We start from the raw sequence: 23469 nt of genomic DNA on the forward strand, positions 1-23469 counted from the left end.
GGATGCTACAAAAAATGTCAACACGTTGTAATTTATATTAAAGCGGCCAGTCATCTTATCTGGGACAGACGAAAGAGGGAGCCCCAGCCAATTGGATTGTTAATATGGCAATAATAACCTCCCGAGTCGGCTGTCCACAAAGTATTCACATGCCACAGTATATCGATTGCCGGAATGTTTTGATATATTTTTTGAAAAGTCTCATCATGCTAAATGTATGGAGTGAAAAAGGTCCACACTGCCATAAGTGTCAATACGGGATTTTCAAAATTTTGTTGGTGGCTTGTACATTGATTCTAATTCCACATTTACTACTGCAAAATCATCACAGACTTTAAGCACATACATATACTACCCATCAATAGTTTAGACTCACTACTGTAAATGTAGCCTCTTATTTCAGTCAACTGCTCTCTAAACTGCAGAATATTCCATACAGTTAAAGGTTTTGTTCACACATGAACAGATACATTGCAAACCAGGTTCATAACGTTTAAAAGATTATTGTCATGAGTTAAATAAATGAGGAAACTCTGTGAAAATTGGCAAATTTTTAACAAAACCTTTCACCGAAAGTTTAACATGCACGATATTTGCACATGCTTTTCAGCAGTATTATTAGGTTACACTCTAGTTAGTTGAGAAATTCATGGTCGATGTAACCACAAATATATGTACATAACATACAGTGAGTGTTTTAAGTAAGCCTTAACTTATGATGAATAGTATACATCCACCCTTCAAGTGTCAGGCGATTTTGATCTCTTGATCCAATTCCACATCTTCTAGGAATAGTTCATTTCAAATTTTGTATATTATCCAAGGGTAGGTCACTCTAACTAGAGACTATGAGCAATGGCAGGGATGGCAACAGTTTTGTTTCGAGGGGCGAGTTTCTCGCCCGGTCTACGAAAGTGTGGTTTGTGTCATATCAATATACAACAGTCATTTAGCACTTTAGTGAAAAGTCAAAAGCAGCTACTGACGTCCAAGGTCCATGATGGAATCCCTAGATACGTGAGTCTCCAAAGCATATGTCATTGAGAAAATTGTCATTGTCAGGGCTAAGACTAGATGAATTCGGGGAAAATGTGCATTTAATTATGTGCAGATAATGCATCGATATTACGGTAATATTCGTCGACTGTGCTAGATTGCAGTTTACCGGGTGCGCTCCCTGGGGACTGCTGAGCGCTCGCTAATGAGCGCGCTACAGCGAGAGCGCTCTGTAGCTCTAATGATCTGTCTCACTGTACCACGCTGCTGTATCCTTAACCCTTGGGCACCCTCTTCTAGATCCTTAGCCCTTGGGCACCCCCTTCTAGATCCTTAGCCCTTGGGCACCCCACTTCTCTATCCTTAGCCCTTGGGCACCCCCCTTCTAGATCCTTAGGGTTAGTGAGTAAAGATTAGGGTTGGCTAATCTTAGGTGCGAGTATATCTATCCATTGTTGGCTCCTGCGAAGTCACCTATGACCCCGTGGGTAGTCAGCCAGTCGACAAGAGCCAACGAATCGAATGTCAGTCAGTAAATGTCATCATATATCATCGCTTCACTGGATTGGCTGCATGACATCTTGAAAACAATGGCCTGGTGTGGCTTCTCGCTTTGATGAATGGGTAGGTGTGGCCTAGCTCTGCTCGAGCCCCGCCAGCTCAGCGAAAAAATCGGAAAAAGTGCGCCCAGTAAGGTGCACTACTCCCGTCAACTGACGCACTCGCTTCGCTGTCGTATGTTTCGCTGTCGGGTAACACTTGCCAGTCAAAAAAATCCTAGCTAGGACAGAGGGTTAGGCTCTAATTTAAATCCTAAGAGTTTTTGTGATGAGATGTGTGGGCTCTTATTCAAATTATGGAAATAATCCAATATTTTTTGACGAAACAATATTTATCAAGCGTGTCAGAGAAAATGCTTTCTGTGCATAGACATAAAGGCGAATAATTTGGTACTGATGACTTGGTAAGTGAAATCTGATTATACTGAAAACCATTAGAAACGCATCATGGAGATAAAACATTTTATCATCCAAAACTGTGTTCCACTGGTGATATTGATTGTGTGAGATCAAATATATTTCCTAGGGGATATCGTTTTGACAGTAGATTTTGTACAATGCCCTGTCAATGCTATGATGTCATGAACTTGATGACGTCACAGTGCTATGTCACAGTGGTGGTACTGTGTTCATTTTTCACTGGAAACTAATAAAGAGTGAATTGTAAATGGAATCTCACCCTCGTGTCTACTGATATCAGGTATATCAACACAAGTTGATAAAAGTAAAAGCCGTGTGTGAGTTTAGTTTTACGCCGCACTCAGCAGTATTCCAGCTATATGGCGGCAGTCTGTAAATAATTGCGTCTCTAGCAGACAATCCAGTGATCAACAGCATGAGCATCAATCTGTGCAATTGGGAAATGATGACGTGTGTCAACCAAGTCAGCGAGCCTGACCACAAGATCCTGTTAGTCTCCTAGCCCCGTTAGATGACAAGCAGAGTCACTGTTTATGGTAATCATGGGTTGCTGAAGGCCTATTCTACCCTGGACCTTCATGGGTCAAAACAAAAAGTATAAATAACTTTTTATTTGTAACTTTATCAACTCATGTTGATATAACTGATATCAGCAAACACTTAGGTTAGATACTCTATTTATCGCTGTGACAAATGAAGAAAAGAACTTTGCCGCTGAAATTATCAATCAAAATGGAAACACAAGAAAAAGAAAAACAGTAATTCATCATAAATTAATTTGGGTCAGAGTTAAATTTCACCTGCTCACAAAACGTTCACACAACCAATATCAATAACATCCATCATTTGCTTACCATCTGGAGACTTATGAGTCCCCTTTTGTCCAAGAATGTTATCATCTGTTCTGAACTCTGGCGTCTACCTGAGTGAGACCCTGTGGTAGGATTCGGATAATTACATCAACTCTTGTGAACAGCTTAGTTTCACACAGTCAATATGGTGATCCTTCAAAGGGTGATTATGAGGTTTTGAAATTCAAGAGTGTGCCCAGTCAAATGAGGCACAGTTTTATAATTATACCTTCTGAAAATCTGTTCAAGTAACTAAACAATTATGTAAATCATGAACTTTAGTTGGACTATCTGAAAGTGAAAAATGAAATTCAGCATCTTTCAATGAGAGCACTGCAATTTCCTGATCCAGAATACCCTGACAAATGCACTTGTATGCTTCCTTCAAAGCTTTAGTTTCCCATGCTTAACATTTCATGGGAAAGGGTTATTTTGTATGCCATTTTTTTATGCCATTAAATCATGTCAGAGAGTTCTATATAAATGTAATAGAACTGGCGCAAGTACTACCATATATTACCGTGTATAAGCCAAATTTTGAGGTCCAAAGAATGTTGTCTGTAGAAGGGGGTTGGCTTATCTATGAGGCACAATTTCATGAAAGTATTTTTCTGGTCGTCAATGCCCTGTGAGGACGATCTTACAGGTTAGCGGTACACCTGCTGGGAAGTTTACAATGATTACAGCCACTTTGTTATACAAGATCTATAAAATACAAATCGAAGTATTGAGTATTCATCATTTCATATTATTTTGTCATTATTAGTCATTATTAAGTTCTGTACCTACCTTTTTACTCACAATATTAATTATTAAAAAGTTATAATCCTGTCATTTGATGTGCCAATCGCATCAGCTGTTTCCTGTCACTTCACATACTGTGATTGCTTCCTGTTGTTTCATAGATGCCACGCAAGCCATAGGGCCCGATTGCTATTGTTTTGTTGTTTGCACAAGCACTTTCAAGCAGTGAGCGATTATTGGAGTAGGGGCATTCATTTTGTAACACGTCATTATATCCCCCAGTTGAGAGCCACAATGCAATACCGCTAAGTTTCCATTCAACCTTTTATATTTCCATTTTCGCGTAATCGGAAGGGAGAAGAAAGGGGAGGGGAGGGGGGTGTCAGCTTATGCATGAATGCATGGAACATACCATTTTGACACTGATTTTGGGGGTCAAGTTAGGGGGTCGGCTTATCTATGGGGTCGGCTTATACACAGTAATATATGGTACTATGCATCTAACAGATCATTGTAACTCAGGTATGAATATAAAATATGGATGACGCTTACCATATTCTCATATTATACACTTTCTTTTCTAAATACATAATATTGAAGATTGAGATGCCTACTACGCTGTTGATCTCTGTCTGTTCGAGTGACAATTGTCCAATTTTTCTTTTTCTAGTGTGGAAAACATGGTGGATGGAATAAGTACTACATGTCGAAGACATCTTTGTTTCGAAAGGTAGGTAGATTATGTTGAATGCTAGCAACTTGAAGCTTAAGTCATAAACTAAACTGTCTTCGTTTTGATCAGTAGATTGGTTTCTTGTCCATGAAATCATGATGAAAACAAAAACTACTATTATTATTATTATGATATCAAACTAAAGTGTACATGTTGTTACTTGGTGTGCTAAGTGAACTTAACACCTGTTTCTTTATTACAAATATCATTTTTTTTTTTTCTGGATTTTGATTTTGAATTATTTGGCCAGTAGATTTGAACACAGGAGAAGTAATGCATTCTATATGATATCCTTGATAATCTCAATAGATTTGATTTGGATCAGTAGATTATAAAAATAATGTTGGATTGGTTTTTCTCCTTATCAGTGTTATGATTAGGAAACTTGAAATGACAATTTAACTTAAGACATTTTTTTGTTTCAGTTGTGAAAAAAAAATGGATTATTTTGTGTCATCAATCTCCACTGTCATTGATATTAACAAATTCTGTCATTTTGGTCCCATTTGTGTATAACTGTTAACAGATCATGTACTGGTGTATATGTTGCCATAGTTACTGTGTTGTAGATGTCTCTTTTTAATTCATGAGAATGTTTTGTAATTTGCAGTTCTTACCCAAAAATGTTGGCAAAAGAACCTGTTTTCACCCTGGGGCCTCCACTCTTGCACCTAATGAAGTTAATTCTACTACCGGTAAAAAAGATGTTAGTGGATGGGACATAGTGAAGGCCATGATGACCTATATCTGGCCCAAGAACAAACCTGGAATCAAGGCTAGAGTTGTGATCGCAGTCGGGCTTCTTGTTGGGTCCAAGGTGAGTAGAACTGTGAACCGTACTGTACCGTGCTTGCAGCGGTGTATTGTGTCATAAATATATCCAATTATTACTGTGGTAACATGTTTTGCTTCTAGAAACCAGTCAGAATTACATCATGCCTACTCTTTGTTGATTTCCTGATAAGGCAATGGGTGTTGATATGTTGCGATATTTTTCCTTATCTTGACTCATGCTTAATTGCTTGTCTCCCTCTTCTATTCCAAAGTTAGTGGAAGACTTGAAATCCCATGTGTTACGTTTAAGAATTTACCCTGACGACAATGTAAGAAATCCCCTTGTGAACCAGCAAAACAGAACAAAGACAAGTTTAAAATATTCAGATATTATTATTATTATGCAACGAGCGCAAGGTATACAAAGTCACAAGTTAATATAACAATACAGATTTCAGGTACAATTCAAGATACAATTTTGGGTCACAAAATACAATAAAGCAAACTCACCAGTGTCTTGGTGTGAGAGAGAATCAACTATGGCAGAATGTCAACACAGCGATCGGTGTGACAGCAGATAATGTAGGTCAGGCGTTGACGGGTTTTGATGATCTAACTATGATATAACTATGAGTGAATGTGAGTGTCGCCCTCAAAATGGCAAGTAGACACATAGAAAACTAGGAGCAGATAAATTCCAGAAAACAAGAATTATAAAAGTGTTGACCAACAATTAAAATGAAATGTGACCCATTATAGCTATTATTCAAAACACTAAATGTGGCGACTTGGGGTACCTAGACAGCACTTTTTTGTTGTTCTTTGGGATTATTATCTCAATTTTGCTTTATATGGTTTTCAGTCTGTATATTTAATTGTATTATAAAAATTGTGTATAATTTAGGTATTTTATACGTGTAGTCATGGTTTATACTGTTTACAATTTGATGAAAACTTGTTTGAATAGGTACTGGTTGTCAGCGTCTGATCCACGCTGATTATGTCCATCTTGCACTACGGTTTGTTGTGCCAATGTCCGCTGTAATCTTTGTTGACATCAGCTGAAGAATTTAATCAATATGTGTTTGCCATTCTTAGCCGTGCAATGAACAAGGTAAGACAGTATCCATCAGTCATGTTTGTAATTCCAGCAAGTTATGACTCAGGAGAACGACTCTGATTTGGTGACGGACACTGCACCGACTAAGAAGAGATCTACATGGAAGGAATCATCCCTGTCGCAGGCTAAGCAATCTAAACTGTCTCCTTTGCAGAAGAAGAAGACGTCATCATCTACTACATCGAAGGTTCCTGTCTTCACTCAGGATATTGTGCCTCCTGGCGAAGCAGAGATATTTGATAAACCACCTATACTTTCCTGGGGGTATTTCTCACCAGCAGATTGCAACCTCATCTTCAACGTCTACTCAGCATAAATTACGGATGATCTACCTTCAACGTTGACATCTTCTACGAAGGATGACATCTCTGCCAGTACAGTGCACCTACATCATAGGTCAGAAGAGACATCTGTATTCTGAGGAAAATACTCACCTCCATGGAGGTCAACACATACAGTGCAAGATTTTGATCCCAGACTCTTCATGGAACAATTCATGCAACATGTGATGTCCTTAATGAATCAGCATGAAGGACAGGTCTGCCATGATGGCACCTTTGTTGTCATCACTTATGAAGGCACACCATACTCTCAAACCCATATGAATATTGAAGAGGACATGCATGAATGTTTACGTTCCGGTAGATCATCTCCATTGACAGTCACGGTGTCACGCAGTCTGGATACTTCAACGAATGTCTTCCCAGCAGTAGTTCTCCATGGACGCGATTCTAATATTTATCAACATCACATTAGAAAGGATTCTCCATGCAGAAGATTTTGCACTTGGATTTGGAAGCATGTACACCTGTGGGCAGGTTCACTTCACCGCAGGAGGAATTCTCAACGAGGGATCAGTCTTCACGTTGACATAGGAGTCCTTCGCCAAGTGCGCTCAGGGATTATTGGCTTGAAGATTTACACAGGATGGAAAATGCAGAAAGGGATATATACGTTTAGAAGATGGTGTGGAATAAGGAATAATGTTCTGAGGACTCACGTTTGGAAGATACACACAAGGACTTACACATGGAGGTTGCACGAAGGGATGTAAATTACGATTATACATCACCATGCAGGGAATCACGCAGGGATACTCATTGTCACGACTCGTCTGATAGATTCTGTAATGAAGAAGTGGAAGTTATTTTCTCCAATGCTGAAATAACTTGGATTGGATTCAGGTTCTTTGTCGAAGGAATTTAAAGAAGCTTTCACTTATAGAATAGTTAATGAGCAAGTTGGTATGCTCACAGTACCTCCCATTGATCCTATCTCCAAGGTACCAGACACACTCAGCACAGCCTTCACCAAAACCACAAAGTATCAAAGTCAACATGTATCACCCTTTAACATGAAAAGGTTTCCTTAACACCACATGGAACCCTTCACGAAGCTCCAGAGATTGATGAAGACGATAAACTTATCAATGGCACACATTTTAAATGTTATAAAGTGGATCACAAGAAGTTAGCTCAACTAGACACCACCACTCATACTTTTTATGGCCTATCTAGATATAAAACTATTAATAAAGCATTGATATCTAGATTCAAGAATTCAAGTTCAGAAGAGGACAGGATGATTTTGTCATCACTTCTGACACAGAAAAGAGGTCAACAATATATATCGGAGCACCTTGCATTCACATCAGCCGGATTAACTCATCTTGCAACTGGAGAGACAGATTCACCAAACCTCTACTTTGATGGAGACATCAAGGAAGTTGCTCAATCAATCACACAGGAGTCCAGGGAAGTTACGATGATTAAGTCTGTTGATACTTTGGCAATTTTATTCACCAGACTTTACATTGTTACTCCAACAAGTCAAAGTTCACAGGAGTTCACTAGAGACAAAAAATATTCCAGCAGTAGGGGAGGTTGTGGCTCCTTTCGTTGTTCAACAGGGGGCCCCTAGGAGCGTCAGACAGTCGCGTCACTGAAGATCAAGTTCAGAACGACTGCATCCTTCCACTCCCCATTGTTCTCGTACTAGTTTCAATCAAGTGTGTCAGACTACAGAGTGAGTGAGTTAAGTTTTACGTGGCACTCAGCCATATTCCAGTTATATGGTGGCAGTCTGTAAATAATCGAGTCTGGACCAGACAATTCAGTGCTCAACAGCATGAGCATCAACCTGTGCAAATGGGATCTGATGACGTGTTAACCAAGTCAGCGAGCCTGACCACAAGCATGGGTTGCTGAAGACCTATTTCACCCCGGACCTTCATGGGTTGTCAGACAACAGAGGTACATGGAAAATTGGGGAATATTACAGGAAGACTTTGTATCTCAGAACTTCAGGCACTGATCTTCAACTATGCGGCAGATCAAACTCAGAAACTTGAAGAAGCAATTATTATGTCCCTAGTAGACAAGAACACAGTCGAAGATCATCTCGCACCGAGGTTTCATTCCCTAATTTTTCTCTTATCAAAGAAGAACTCCAGAGAAAAGTTCAGACTCATTTCGAACATGAGGAGATTCAATCGGGATTATCTTCTCAAACCAGAACATTTCAAAATGATTCACCTTCCACAACTCTGGCACCATGTTTGTCCATATGATTACATAGCCAGCATAGACCTTCAGGACATGTACCTGCATATTCCGATACATCTACATTCAAGGAAGTGCCTAAGATTTCTGTGCAGGGGTCGTCATTTTCAGTAGAACATCCTACCATTTGGAATATTGCCGGCCCCTTGGTTGTTTACATGGATAACAAAGCATATAGTAACGTATCTACATTGTCGAGGGCTATGCAGTTCCTTTTACCTGGCGATGAGATTCAAGTGCAAAAAGGAGTCAGAACTCAGACTTTAACTAAAAGTCACCATCAGACTACAAACTCAACTAGGATGGTTAGTCAATCTACTAAAGTCGGAAACTGAAACAGGATCTACTGTTTCCAGGAATACGGTTCATCACACCCCTCAACCACATAATGGTTCCGAAAGAATGATGGATCAAGATTCAAGCCAGAATATTGCAAGCGCTACTCTCTCCATTGAAACTCCAAGATTGGCAATGCCTTCTAGGAATGTTAACCTAAGCCCAGGACATGACACGCATGGGGAGGCTACAATTACGGCCGCTTCAACGGTTTGTGAATCTGCATCTGACCAATGCGAACTCGATACAGTTACTGAAGAATCTGAAACAATATCTCCTGTGGTGGACACATGAATCGTTTGTCTGCACAAGAACTTATTTATCAGAGCCAGACAGCAACACTCATCTTTATGTGGACACATCCCTTCAAGGATGGGGTGGTCATCTCAACAACAAAGTGGTAGCAGGGACATGGTCCAATTGCTCATCAATCACTTGGAAATGAAGGCAGTAATTAATGTGATACAACATTGGTTGGAAGCATTAAGGTATGTAAAACTCATGGGCTACGTGGACAACTCCACTGTGGCCTATTACATAAACAAGCAAGGATCAACGAGGTTGTTAAACCTGCTTCAACATAGTCGATGAGTTCAAACATTTACATAAAAGCATGTCACATTCCAGGAGCAAATATCATTATCACAGATGCTCTCTCTCGTCCAAGTCAACCATCTCCAACAGAATGGATGCTGGAGCGAGAAGCGTTTCAGCTCATCACTCGGAAGACAGGATCTCCACTCATAGATCTTTTTGCAACTTGGTTCAACAATCAGATAAAAATGTTCATGTATCCGGTATCGGATGTTCAAGCATGGGTAACAGATGCCCTCAACATCTCTTTGGAAGATCTGAACACATATGCCTTCCCATCTCCAGTATTAATACCTCAAGTATTGGTGAAAATGAAATAGACAACAGCATTACAACTGACTTTACTGGCCAGTAAAACTGTGGTTTCTTGTACTCATTCAAGAACTTAGACATCCAGCAATGAAACTACCAGATTGGTCGAATCTGCTAGTACGTCAGCACACCAAACAAGCAAACAAGTATCTAGGCGTATTCCAGTTACACATATGGAGTGTATCAAAACATGTTTGAAAAAACGGGGATATTTCGTGAGAGCGGCAAAGGCAATTACTTTCACTTTACGCAGATCTACGCATAGTCTGTATGATGACAAGTGGAAAAGGTTTGAAGCTTATGAGAAGCAGAGAGAATTTGCTGCGTCTGAAGCATCTTTCATCTTCGTCAAACAAAGTGATACTATTTTTACTTGCCCTTACCTCGACCACCCGTATGTCAGAAATTCAAGCATTGGATTTCATGCGAACTTGGTTCAACTTCACAAACTGTGATATGGTTGACTTGGCACTTCGTTGGGATTTCATTGCTAAAAGACAGTTGCCATGGCAACCTGATAGACAATTTCATATTCAAGCATTATATACAGTGTCTGAACCAAACAATACGCAGGATTTATCCTTGTGTTCAGTTAGAGCTTTTATCTATAACATACACAAACAAGGAAGCAGACATTTAAGCATCTGTTTATCCCATTATGTGCAGAGACATCTTACAAACAATGGTTTCAATCTGGGTGAGAACTGTTATTTTACAACCATATAAAGCAGCAGAACTTCAGCCTCCAGTCCACACGAAGTAAGAACTCTGGCTTGCTTTACATAGAAATTGCTCAATTACAACAATCATGGAGGGCTACTTTTGGAAATCAGATACAGTGTTTGCAAATCACTATCTCAGAGACATTACAACGGAGGACGTCTCAGTCGTATTCAACAATTCGACATTCTTGTTGTAGCACAACCGTTAACGGCCCCTCAAAGGCACTAAAAATAAGTCACCCTTATCACATGACTTGTTGAACAACTGAACAAATTTCTTTGTTGAGAGTCCATGTGGACATCAGGACAGACTAGCATGAGTGATCATAACCTTGTACGTATTTTGATAATTTGTGGTATATGCGTTTTAACTTGGCAGATGAAAACGTCTAACACTAAGTTGTGATATACGAGTGTATGAAGTAGCTTCTGCCAGTTACATGGCTGTGTGGGTCAATACATTTTCCAGTGGTGTAAATTTGGCCGTGTCGCTGACTATGGCAAATGTGGTAGCTAGACATTTTCTGTTTAGTTCATGATCAATCAAACCAAACTTCTGCTGATCAGCCTACCCATTCATCTAACACTGAATTTGGTCTAGAGAAAGCTTTCAGCCAATGAACAGTGTTCTTATTGGATAGTATCATTGATTCATTGATTACAACTGGTATCTTGAGGGGAGCCATACTGTCAATTCTGACCTATAGGTGTGGTCTTATAACTAATGTCTTGCTTGTTATATATGTATACCCAGCGTATGAAACTCCTAAAATGACCAGCAAGCCCACAGATCTGATAACTGAAAAATGTTGCTGGTCCTGGTAACATGTAACCAGCCCTGTATTTAAAATAGGAAACTGAGATAAGGTGTGAAAATAATGGACTCTGGAAGAAACAGGAGAAGTACAGGGGCATTTTAGTTCCCTGAAGGGATATTCAGGATGTTTTGCAGGAAAAAGAATTATCCAAAAAGAGGCATGACCCACCGTCGTGTCTTTAGGATACAGTAAGCAATTAAGCATGAGTCAGGATAAGGAAAAATATGCAATTTTCTGAATAAAATTGATATTTTATACTTATCCTGACTCATGAGGTCAACCCTCCCAAACTACCCTTCATTGCACTTGGATAGCCCTGTGTTTGGGAAAATCCTTGTGTTTGGGCTATGATTTTTGGAGAGATTGGCAAATATGACCAGTCATGTGGCCAATATTGGTGCCAAAATATAGAGGAAAGGGAGGCTACCTGTGGATGAGTGTGATTACATGTCCTCTTTTGAAGAAGGTAACCTCAAGGGATTTCAAGTGTTCCACGAACTTTCGAATAGAAGGAGACAAGCAATTAAGCACGACTAGGATAACTCCGGATATAAAATAGCAATTTTATTCAGAAAGTTACATTTCTTACAAATGCTGTCAGTGATTTTATTTTGTTGTCTACAGATGTGTGTGTGTTTACATTTTGTTGTGTAGTCTGTAAATATATAGCTGCTGACATTTATTTATGAGAAGCGTTTGCTGCATGTCATATTTTGTGGTTCAGTGCTGGAATATTGCTGAGTGCCACATTAAACTAGCATGCCTAGACTCATATGTTTAACAAGGATCAGATGGTATTATTACATGTAGGATGTGTTACACTGGACTGTTTACTTCTACAGGTGATGAATGTGCAGGTACCTTTCATCTTTAAGTATGCAGTTGACTGGCTTAATGCTCCCAGTAACTGGCTAAATATTGATGACCCAACAGCTACAATTATTACCATGGCAACAGCGTTGTTAATAGGCTGTAAGTTAATTGTGTTTTTTAAAACTGGATTTTATTTTATAACACTTTTGCATCTGAAATATCCTTTATACAAATTAACCAATTCACCATTCTTGTCATTGGTTCACCAGACTTCAGTTTTATATGAGTAGACTATTCATATATGTAGCTGAAAATGAGTAACAAATCTAAAATCAGGATTTTAACATATCTTTTATTTCTAGTCTTCTATTGTGATTATTGTTATATATAACAATCTGTTGCACTAGCTATACAGTGAGAATATCTTTTCAAAATATTTAGGTTCTTCAAGAATATATCCCAGTTGAAGTGGGAGGCAGGTTTATGGACTGAAGCAGTCTCAAGGTAGTGTTACATCCCTGTACTGCGTTTATTTGAAATTCAAGAGAAGGAGTATCCAGTTCGTCGTGTTATCCTCATCTGTTCAACTTTTCAGATGGTGTTGCACGAGCAGGTGCTTCGGGATTCAATGAGCTTCGCAATGCTGTGTTTGCCAAAGTGGCCCAAAGCTCAATACGTCGTGTTGCCCGCAATGTATTTCTTCATCTACATAACCTTGACCTTAGTTTTCACCTTTCACGTCAAACTGGTGCAGTGTCCAAAGCCATAGATCGAGGAACAAGGTGATCACGTCTTTCCTTGATTGTTGTAAACTTCATTGTTCAACTATTTGTTTTCACATAATCTTATTGGGTTTTTTTGTTTTGTTTTATATTTTTGTATGTAAAAATTAAGTGTTTCATTAATGTATACTATTGATAGTCATTTGAACATATTCAGGTCCTATGTCACTTAAAAGAAGAAAAAGAACATCAAATTTGTTCATATGGCCATAGTTAACTTGTCATGGCCTGCAAGATTTATTAGTATGAACCAAAATATTATTTTTCCATTTCAGAATAGAAGGATCATTTAGCATTGTGAATCATTTCACTTACATGGATGAAACATTTACACAGCTGTGTTATAGTATACTCATGTCAGCATGGTAAAAATGGTTATTTGTTTACATATATTTCAGAGGCATCAACTTTGTTCTGAGTGCACTGGTGTTTAATGTTGCACCAACAATATTCGAAGTTTCTCTGGTAACCTCCATATTGGTAGGTATCATACATTGGTAGGACATATCAATCACTGCTCCCTTCAACATGAACTCTAATGATGGATTGTATGAATACTCACTTCTATACTGGTGCGTTCAGGCTAATTGAAGTGTGATAGTGTTTGAGTTAGTGAGTTTAGTTTAGTTTTATACTGCACTCAGACGACAGTCTGTCAATAACTACGTCAATCCAGTGATCAATTAACATGATATATTGGGATCCTCATGAAGATCTGGAGTGAGAATAGGTCACCATTACTCCAGTCTTGACTGTACGGATTGGATGGTCAGAGGGTGACTTGTGTCATTAGTCTAAAGTGTGAGGATTAGTAATCATGATGTTGTTCACAGGCTAGATGATTTACTGACCACTGTCATATAGCTCAAACAATGCTAAATGGGGCATTTATGTGAACAAATGATCTGTTGGGAAAGCTTGTGTGACTGTTTTGGTATAGGTAATGTCAGGCCAGACTTGTATCTTAAAGTCAACTTTGGGAGGCATGTCAGGTGGATAAAATAGTCAGTGCGCATGGTTTTACACTGTCTTTAGCAATATTCCAGCAATATCACAACCAGGGACAGAAGAAATGGCATCACATATTGTATCCATATGAGGAATTGAACCCAGGTCTTCGACATGATTGGATAAGATATACAGTATACATTTGCATATATTTGTGTGATTTAAGATCATTCTGTTTGACCATTGAGCTCAACCATGATCTTAAGTTCTAGGGATTAAAGAATGGATATGTGGGTGTCACAAGATTAAATTTCCCCACAAATTATATAGGTACTGTTTGAGTCTGTTGTGTGCATGAGATACAACTGTATAGAAATACTGCTATATAAAATCAGTATGATATGAATGTATATGGATTATTGGAATATTCATATACAGATGTTTATGCCATCTATGTTAAACATTTTCTGATATTCTGTGAAGAATGTCAGTGATTGGTATAAAACTCATACATACAAATACTCCCACTCTTGCAGTACTACAAGTGTGGGATTCAGTACGCCATGGTGGCTCTGGGCTGTATTGGGACGTACACCATCTTCACTCTGCTCGTCACACAGTGGAGGTAAGCTCTTCTGCAGATAGTCATTGGAGAGAAGCTCTACTCAGAATCAGACGTGTATGCTGTACTTAAGATCTCACATAAAATCAGATTTCAGGTACGTTTTGATGTAGTCAGATTCTCATCAAAGGAAACATTTGCTTACAACCAGCAATCACTGGAGGTAGGCTCTACTTAAAATCAGATTCCCCATGAAGGTAAGGTCTACTTAAAATCAGATGCCCCATGAAGGTAAGCTCTACTTAAAATCAGATGCCCCATGAAGGTAAGCTCTACTTAAAATCAGATGCCCCATGAAGGTAAGCTCTAGTTAAAATCAAATGCCCCATGAAGGGAAGCTCTAGTTAAAATCAGATGCCCCATGAAGGTAAGGTCTACTTAAAATCAGATTCCCCATGAAGGTAAGCTCTACTTAAAATCAGATGCCCCATGAAGGTAAGCTGTAGTTAAAATCAGATGCCCCATGAAGGGAAGCTCTACTTAAAATCAGATGCTCCATAAAGGTAAGCTCTACTTAAAATCAGATGCCCCATGAAGGTGAGCTCTACTTAAAATCAGATGCTCCATAAAGGTAAGCTCTACTTAAAATCAGATGCCCCATGAAGGTAAGCTCTACTTAAAATAGATGCCCCATGAAGGTGAGCTCTATTTAAAATCAGATGCTCCATAAAGGTAAGCTCTAGTTAAAATCAGATGCCCCATGAAGGTGAGTTCTACTTAAAATCAGATTCCCCATGAAGGTAAGCTCTACTTAAAATCAGATGCTCCATGATGGTAAATTCAACTTAAAATCAGATACTCAGTGATGGAATTCTTTGAACATTTTGTTGTGTTAGAGAAGGGGACGGGGCCTTAAGGTTGTTCAGTAATAAAATCTGATGTTTGCATATTTCCAGGACCCAGTTTCGTGTAAAGATGAACCAGGCAGACTCTAAGGCAGGATCCATGGCCATTGATTCACTCATCAACTACGAGACTGTGAAGGTACAAATGTCTGATGGAGGACCTGTTGCATACAATTGTTTGAAGAAACCTAAATTGACTGATCATGTGATCAAGTTAAAAAAATTGATAGCAATGGCGTTTTGTCAGTCAGGTTGAATGTAACATGGAGAATTTCACACAGAAACATGCAGACTAATTTTGTGGATACTCCAATATCGTGACACATACTGTTTGTGAGGTACAGAGATTCACAGAGAGAATGTTTGAAAGGAAAATGGCATGCAATTTCATAAATTAATGAGACGTTTGGAATTCTGTGACTATAGCAGCCATATTGTATGTGTTACCCAGTATTTCAACAATGAGAAGTATGAAGCAGACAAGTATGACAAGGTGCTGAAGAACTATGAGACTGCATCCCTCAAGACCACCACCAGTCTGGCAATGTTGAACTGGGGTCAGAATGCTATCTTCAGTGCAGGAATTACTGGCATCATGTTGTTGTCAAGTCAGCAGATAATGGCAGGTTTGTATATTGTGAAATATCATCATCCGCTCCACAGAAACCAATTAAGCTGAACTATTTTGATACCAGTGGTGACAGCTGAAATAGTTAAGATATATAAAACATATTTGTAACTTTTCCACGACAGGTTCTTAACATTTTACCTTTGCACTAACAATTAAATTATCTCAAAACATATTACATTGGGCTAAATAAAAAAAAGTGAAATGTTTCTCAGGCACCGGCGCATCACTTTTATGTGTGCGCCCAACAATTTTTTATTGCCATTTAAAAAAATAGTTTTGCCTTGGCCTGGTCCCAATCAGAATGAGTGTCTATAAGAACGAGTGTGAGTGAATCTACAACTCATTAAGCCGTGCCAAGCTTCCTGAGAGAAAAAAATGTGTTCCCTTATCACTTTTTTCTGTCTAAAATTTAAAATAGCCTCCTACTGCCCACGTCAATTTTGAAAAAAAATGTGCCTGAGAAACAGGCTTACACAGGAAACATAATTCTGGAAACCACTGGAACAAGGAAGCTGAAACTTCACATCCTTGGTCTCACAGACGATGTAACCTGATTTGTGGAAGATTTTCAGTTTATGTTAGAATCTTTTAGATGAGACACAACCAACACTACTGACCTGATATCATTTGTTCAGGAACTATGACTGTTGGGGACCTGGTGATGGTGAATGGGCTCCTCTTCCAGCTCTCTCTGCCTCTCAACTTCCTCGGTTCCGTGTATCGGGAAGTTCGCCAATCCCTTATCGACATGCACACCATGTTTAGCCTCCTCAACATAACACCCAATGTGATGGTGAGTTCCTCCACAGGGTTTCTAGGTTAGAAGGTTAACTGGGTTAACAACTGGGTTTCTGGGTTAACAGCCCTAAACTGGTTGTTAGAGGCTTTGGTAAGAGTAAGTGGTTTGACTGGCTGACATTGTTGATTGGGTGTCATTGCAGGCCATTGATGCAGACACGTTACTCTTAATATGAATGATTGAATTATTTGCTCCAGATTTTCAGTGATATGCCCCTCTTGTGTGTCTGTAAATTTGCCAACAGTATGACAAGTATGTGCTGGGAACAATTCATGTGTGATGGGAGTTCCAATGCAGTTACACATACAAGCTTCACTTTGTCTCACAGAAAGATCTCAATACTTCGGCACCCTTAGTCCACCACATGTACAACAAACTTTGTCCCACAGAATGGTCTCTATCCAACCTCAATGGCTCTCCTTACTTTGTCCCACAAAATGGCTTCTATTCAACCTTAATGGCTCTCCTTACTTTGTCCCACAGAATGGTCTCTATCTAGCCTTAATGGCTCTCCTTACTTTGTCCAACAGAATGGCCTCTATCCAACCTTAATGACTCTACTTCCTTTGTCCCACAAAATGGTCTCTATCCAACCTTAATGATTCTCTTTCCTTTGTCCCACAGAATGGTCTCTATCCAACCTTAATGACTCTCCTTACTTTGTCCCACAGAAAGGTCTCTATCCAACCTTAATGACTGTCCTTACTTTGCCCCACAGAAAGGTCTCTAACCAACCTTAATGGCTGTCCTTACTTTGCCCCACAGAATGATCTCAATGCACCATCACTGCGGATCACACCCTCTGAGTCCACCATCACATTTGAGGATGTGTATTTTGAGTATGTTCCGGGACAGAAGATTCTTAATGGTCTCTCATTTACTGTACCATCAGGAAAGAAGGTAGCTGTAGTTGGCGGCAGTGGTTCAGGGTAAGTCACATACCGGTAGGTTTGTTTGAGTGATCTGTAGGTGTGGTTGAGTGATCAGTTGGTGTGGTTGAGTGATCAGTGAGTGAGTGTGAGTGATCAGTTTGTGCGCTTGAGTGATCAGTGGGTGTGTGAGTGATCAGTGGGTGTGGCTGAGTGATCAGTGGGTGCAGATGAGTGATAAGTGGGTGTGGTTGAGTGATCAGTGGGTTGAATGATCAGTGGGTGTGGTTGAGTGATCAGTGGGTGTGGTTGAGTGATCAGTGGGTGTGGGTGAGTGATCAGTGGGTGTGGGTGAGTGATCAGTGGGTCTGGTTGAGTGATCAGTGGATTGAGTGAACAGTGGGTGTGGTTGAGTGATCAGTGGATTGAGTGATCAGTGGGTGCGGATGAGTGATAAGTGGGTGTGGATGAGTCATCAGTGGGTGTGGATGAGTAATCAATGAGTGAGTCATTAGGAAAGGTGGCAATGGAGAAGCTTGTCTGATGCTTTAATGTTTTGGTGGTGTACCATCTAGCTGACTTTTTGCATGTTACATCTCCCGCATTTCACTTTTACCTGTTCAGTTAACAATACCTTTTTGTCTAATCCAGAAAATCCACCATTGTGAGGTTGCTGTATCGCTTCTTTGACACAGACCATGGACGTATTCTGATCAATGGGCAGGACATAAAATCATTGAATTTGGAGAGCACTCGGAAGGCTATAGGAGTCGTTCCTCAGGTAGGGCAGAGGTTGTCTAACAGTGATAAGTTGTCCGTCAGATGAGAAAACAGATGCAAACAGCGATTTTAAGATCGCTGTTTTTCTCTCCTGGCTAAATTACCTGTTATTTTGTTCCAGGATTGTGTATTGTTCCATGACACTGTCTTCAACAACATCCATTATGGTGATCTGACCAAGTCTGAGACAGATGTACACAACGCTGCTAAGATGGTGGAACTGCATGATGCCATTATGACCCGATTCCCTAATCAGTATGAAACCCAGGTTGGGGAGCGGGGCCTCAAGCTGTCAGGGGGAGAGAAGCAGAGGGTAGCCATTGCCAGGACCATCATGAAGGACCCTCCAATCATTGTCTATGACGAAGCTACCTCAAGTCTTGACACAATCACAGAACAGGTAACATATTGACTTGTTTGAGAGGCAATTAGAACTTGGAGCAGCTAGAGAGGATAATAGTCTATGGATGAGCAACTACTTTAGTGCTGTGTTAGCTCTCCCTTGTCCCTTACCAAGCTTCTAGGTTGACATCATGCTTTTGGATGTCATGAAAGTCATAAATGTCTTAGACTTCATGTCACACTTTTCATCCACATCAAGCTGAAATGCTGTGATTTATCTGAATTATTGTTGAAAATGGAATTAAACCACCTAGCTAGTATTAGTATGCAAGGAATCTGAGCAACCATCCTCCATGGCCTGGTCGCCATCAAAATATAGACATTATTACTAGTGTTGTGTGAAATCTTAAGTCTGTGTATTGAAGGAAGTGCTAAAAATCTGAATCACACCTGCTTTTCTACCTTTTATGGCAAAACTGTTATATATTTTCACTAAACTTTCTCAAAACTATGACGCTGAACTGATTTGATCAACTGTTGCAGAACATCCTGTCAGCTCTTCGTGAGGTGACAAAAGGGAAGACGACTGTAGTGATTGCTCACCGACTGTCAACTGTTGTTGATGCAGATATGATATTGGTGTTGGAGAAAGGTTGTGTGGCAGAGCAAGGAACACACTACAGCCTCCTGGCCGATCCCAACAGTCTGTACAGCCATCTGTGGACTAAGCAGAGCCAGGTAAAGATAGAGGCTAACCCAGCAGATGCACCAGACACAGAGGACTCAATCCTGCAAGAAACAGATGACCTCAAGCAGTAGATCTTGAAGACTCAGATAGCATAATGCGGAATCAGATGCAGACGACTTGGTATTGGAGTGAACAAATGATATTTGTCAGTGGAAGCCAACAATTTAGTCCTGGAAGAAGGAGTCACTTGGTCCTGAATGAAACAGTTTACATCTAGTAGGGGCTGTAGACAACTTGGTCATGGAGAAAAGGGACAACATTAAATCGATGCCAGACTACTTGGTCCAAGAGGAATCCGTTGCAGACAACTTGGAACTGGCTGGGAACAAAGTCAAATGTCAGCTGCAGACCTCAAGAGAACAGGTGGCATCAAGCAGTAGCTTCACCCCCAGCAGCAACTTCACGCATCAGACAGTTGGTCCTCTACGGAACAACAGCAGTACTTACGTCAGATATTTCATTTCATGAAATATTGGCACTGATATCTGCAATATGTGCCGTAATGGAGGGAGCTTGTGTATGGTGTAAACAACTCAGGTACTTGAGATCCAAAACTGAAATTGTATAGTAGCACAAAGGTTATTTGCAGGGATGTAGTATTTAGATCATATATGCCTACCATCACTGCCTGACAGTCAAAGTTCCAACTGAGACTAGGCACCTAGTGAATATCATTAACATGCAGACTATTGATCATGTTCACTGGATGACAAATCATGTTTTGCATGTTATTTTTCCGTAGTGCATTGTGATGTGTTCAATATTAGCATTTGTGCAGACTGTTCTTTGGGCATAGGGTAATATGTGACACTGTCAGTTTTGTTTGATATTTAGGGTTTCAGTATCAACTGAATACAATGGAGTTTTGTTGGGAGTGTTGTGTGTATGAAGCCATTGTGCTTCCATGTTAGAAAAGGCCCTGGACAACTTCCAACACTGCACATGTCATAAAGACATCTGTGAAGTCCAACTTAATTAAACAAGAGAATTCATTTGATATTGTTTGAAAGTAATATGCAGATTGTTTCTTAGATGACACTGTTTTTCATAGTTCTGATGTTCAGTTAATATCATTACTGTGTATGATTTGTACTTTTCTTTTAGTATGATTTTATATAGAGATTCCCATGATCATGATTCCAAAACGTAAACATTCAGCAGAAACAAGAAAGTTACAGTTATGACGTTTTGTGAACTACATGGCATATTTATCTTGCTCACTGATAGGGACTTATGGGCATGAGATGTTTGGAGGTATGGGTGTGGAACTTTGTCAGCTACAGACATTGATCAGTTCAGTCATGCATATGTTAATGTGTTTGATACAACTATCTGTAGCAGTTTGTTTCTAGTAATAGTTTGATTGAGAGGAGATACAGTAGAGATGCATGAGCAGACTTACTTTTGTTTAAAACAACCCCACAGTCTCGGCAACAGGTTCCAACCTGTGGAAACAGCTCCGAAGGCCAACAGATGATATATTTATAAACGTTATAACTCAAAGTTAATCTTTGTATGGATGACATATTTAATTACATATTTCATACACTGGAACACAAATAAGATTAGTTGTAAATTGAAATTACTTTCTTTTCTCATTCAGGGCTATGTTTGGTCATTACAGGCCCATAATGGACTTAAGAGGATTGACACATGTTCTTGAGTTAGTCTTGTATGGATTTATATGCTTGCCCAGAAGATGGATTACATTGCTTGTTGCCAGGCCCTGAGAGCTCACATCATATGCGTCACACAGGATTGTCAGTCAAGGATAATATCTTCTTTAATACAGGTTAACTGATCACTTTAATTACTAAACATCGAAGATCAGATCCTCATGGTTCAAGTATATACTGGGATACTTAAGTTATATGTATGCATTTATATCCTTATACTTAATATTCATTCCCCAGATCTCTCATAAGTCAATGTATACCATCATGGTATATTGGTTTTTCAGTCTCTTGTATCATGGTATATTAGAAGACTGGTTTCTTGCATCATGGTATATTAGAAGACAGGTTTCTTGTATCATGGTATATTAGAAGACAGGTTTCTTGTATCATGGTATATTAGAAGACAGGTTTCTTGTATCATGGTATATTAGAAGACAGGTTTCTTGTGTCATGGTGCATTAGTACACAGGGTTTTTTGTATCAACGTACATTGGTATTCAGGTTTCATGTATAATCATACATTGGTACACAGGTCTCCTGAACCATGGTACATTGACTGATATGTTCGTAACTATTATCAAGAGTCAACAGTGCCAATCTAGAGTATATGTTAATACACTGACTCTCACATTTTGTAGCTAGTCCTGCGTCAGCAATCCATATATGTCCATTTTGACATTTTCTGTTCAAAATCAACTTTCCAATTGTTGTTAAGTTTCAGAATTGAGCACACCCAAACTTCAAATTTAACTTGTCAGCATGGAGTAAAGTCATTTTTGTCCTCCTGACAAAGAAAAAAGTATTGTGGAACACTGATGCACAGGTCTCTTGTATCAATGGGAGTAGTTGTAGTAGTTGTTTTGTGTTATTTGCTTTTATTGCATATAATAATGCTTATAGTGCTGAGAGCAGGTTGATATATTCAGTGATATCTGTGATGAATGTATATAATCTCTGTGATTCTTGTTTTGTTAGGATGATGATGTTTGTTACTTCATCTATACCACCTCTTCAGGATATGGATGTATCGGATGGACATCTTATAGTTTTGAGAACCACAGACGAAATCAGTTGTTTCACTGAAGCTAAGGAATTGTGACGTTCATGTTTTTTTACCCCAAGAATGACTTGATTAATTAACAGTTGAATTATTCATATCCAACCTATTGTGAAAACAGATAAATTTGAATACCACTGGTTGTAAATATCAATTTGAATCAAGTCTGTGATCACTGTTGTGTGTAGTACTGAGGTTGACAACCTACTGTCATAGTGCTTAGACTTGCTGCTAAGACGTATTGTTTTCTCTTCATGAAGTAGAGGTGTCAACATGAATACTGACTATGTCAGTTTCTTGTGCTTGTAGTAGACACTGTATTTGCTGCCTATGTACTGCTGCACTTTTGCTTCCTACAATCTACTTACTATTGTCAACAAAGGCATTGAACTCAACATATCATTGGGGCTGAGAACTGTTAATAGTTCATGTATGCCAAAGGATGTTTTCAATTGAAAGCAGTCTGAACCAGACTTTCACAACATCATTTATAAAACACTTGAGATCTTCATAAGAATGTGCTAAGTCTCTGTTAACCTTCAGTTGAATGCTATGATTTTATGACTATTCATAATAGAAAACTGGCAATAGGATAGAAAAAAATAGCTATTTTACAGCTAATCTTCGATAGTTGATATAAGCTACCATGAGACCACAGCAGCTTTAGGAACTAGATGATATAGCTCACTCTCACTCTCACTCTCAGTAAAAAGTGTTTATATGCTGAGAGTGTATGTGTAGGGTGAAAATGGAGGACAGACTGTGATAGTTTAGAAGGCATATGAATCCAGTGTTAATCAGAACTAGAGATATTTGTGTTAAAACCTTCAGTAATTGTTTGTAATTGAATTGACCTTCAGTAATTGAAGAGATGAACTACACTGCGGACATGTCCCTTTTGTATCATAATCTAGTATTTAAATTTTGGGGAAAGTTCTATTTTATCAGATCATGTTTTATATAAAGAAAGTAATGGAATAAAATGAGTTGTCTTACTTGTTGCAGCTTGGAGTAGG

General features: G+C 39.2%; 1 protein-coding gene across 1 annotated transcript; it reads left to right on the plus strand.

Annotated features, from left to right (window-relative positions):
- Positions 1-837: 837 nt before the first annotated feature.
- LOC137287368 (iron-sulfur clusters transporter ABCB7, mitochondrial-like) lies at positions 838-23436 on the plus strand. The gene is made up of 14 exons (XM_067819626.1): positions 838-1017; positions 4242-4301; positions 4915-5121; positions 12384-12513; positions 12950-13136; positions 13535-13616; positions 14621-14709; positions 15603-15690; positions 16003-16177; positions 16818-16975; positions 17747-17910; positions 18502-18631; positions 18752-19030; positions 19516-23436. The coding sequence occupies exons 1-14, from the start codon at positions 856-858 to the stop codon at positions 19789-19791; spliced, it is 2187 nt and encodes a 728-aa protein (XP_067675727.1). The 5' UTR covers positions 838-855; the 3' UTR covers positions 19792-23436.
- Positions 23437-23469: the final 33 nt, after the last annotated feature.

Source organism: Haliotis asinina, chromosome 6 (assembly GCF_037392515.1).
Source record: "Haliotis asinina isolate JCU_RB_2024 chromosome 6, JCU_Hal_asi_v2, whole genome shotgun sequence".
Classification (NCBI taxonomy): domain Eukaryota; kingdom Metazoa; phylum Mollusca; class Gastropoda; order Lepetellida; family Haliotidae; genus Haliotis; species Haliotis asinina.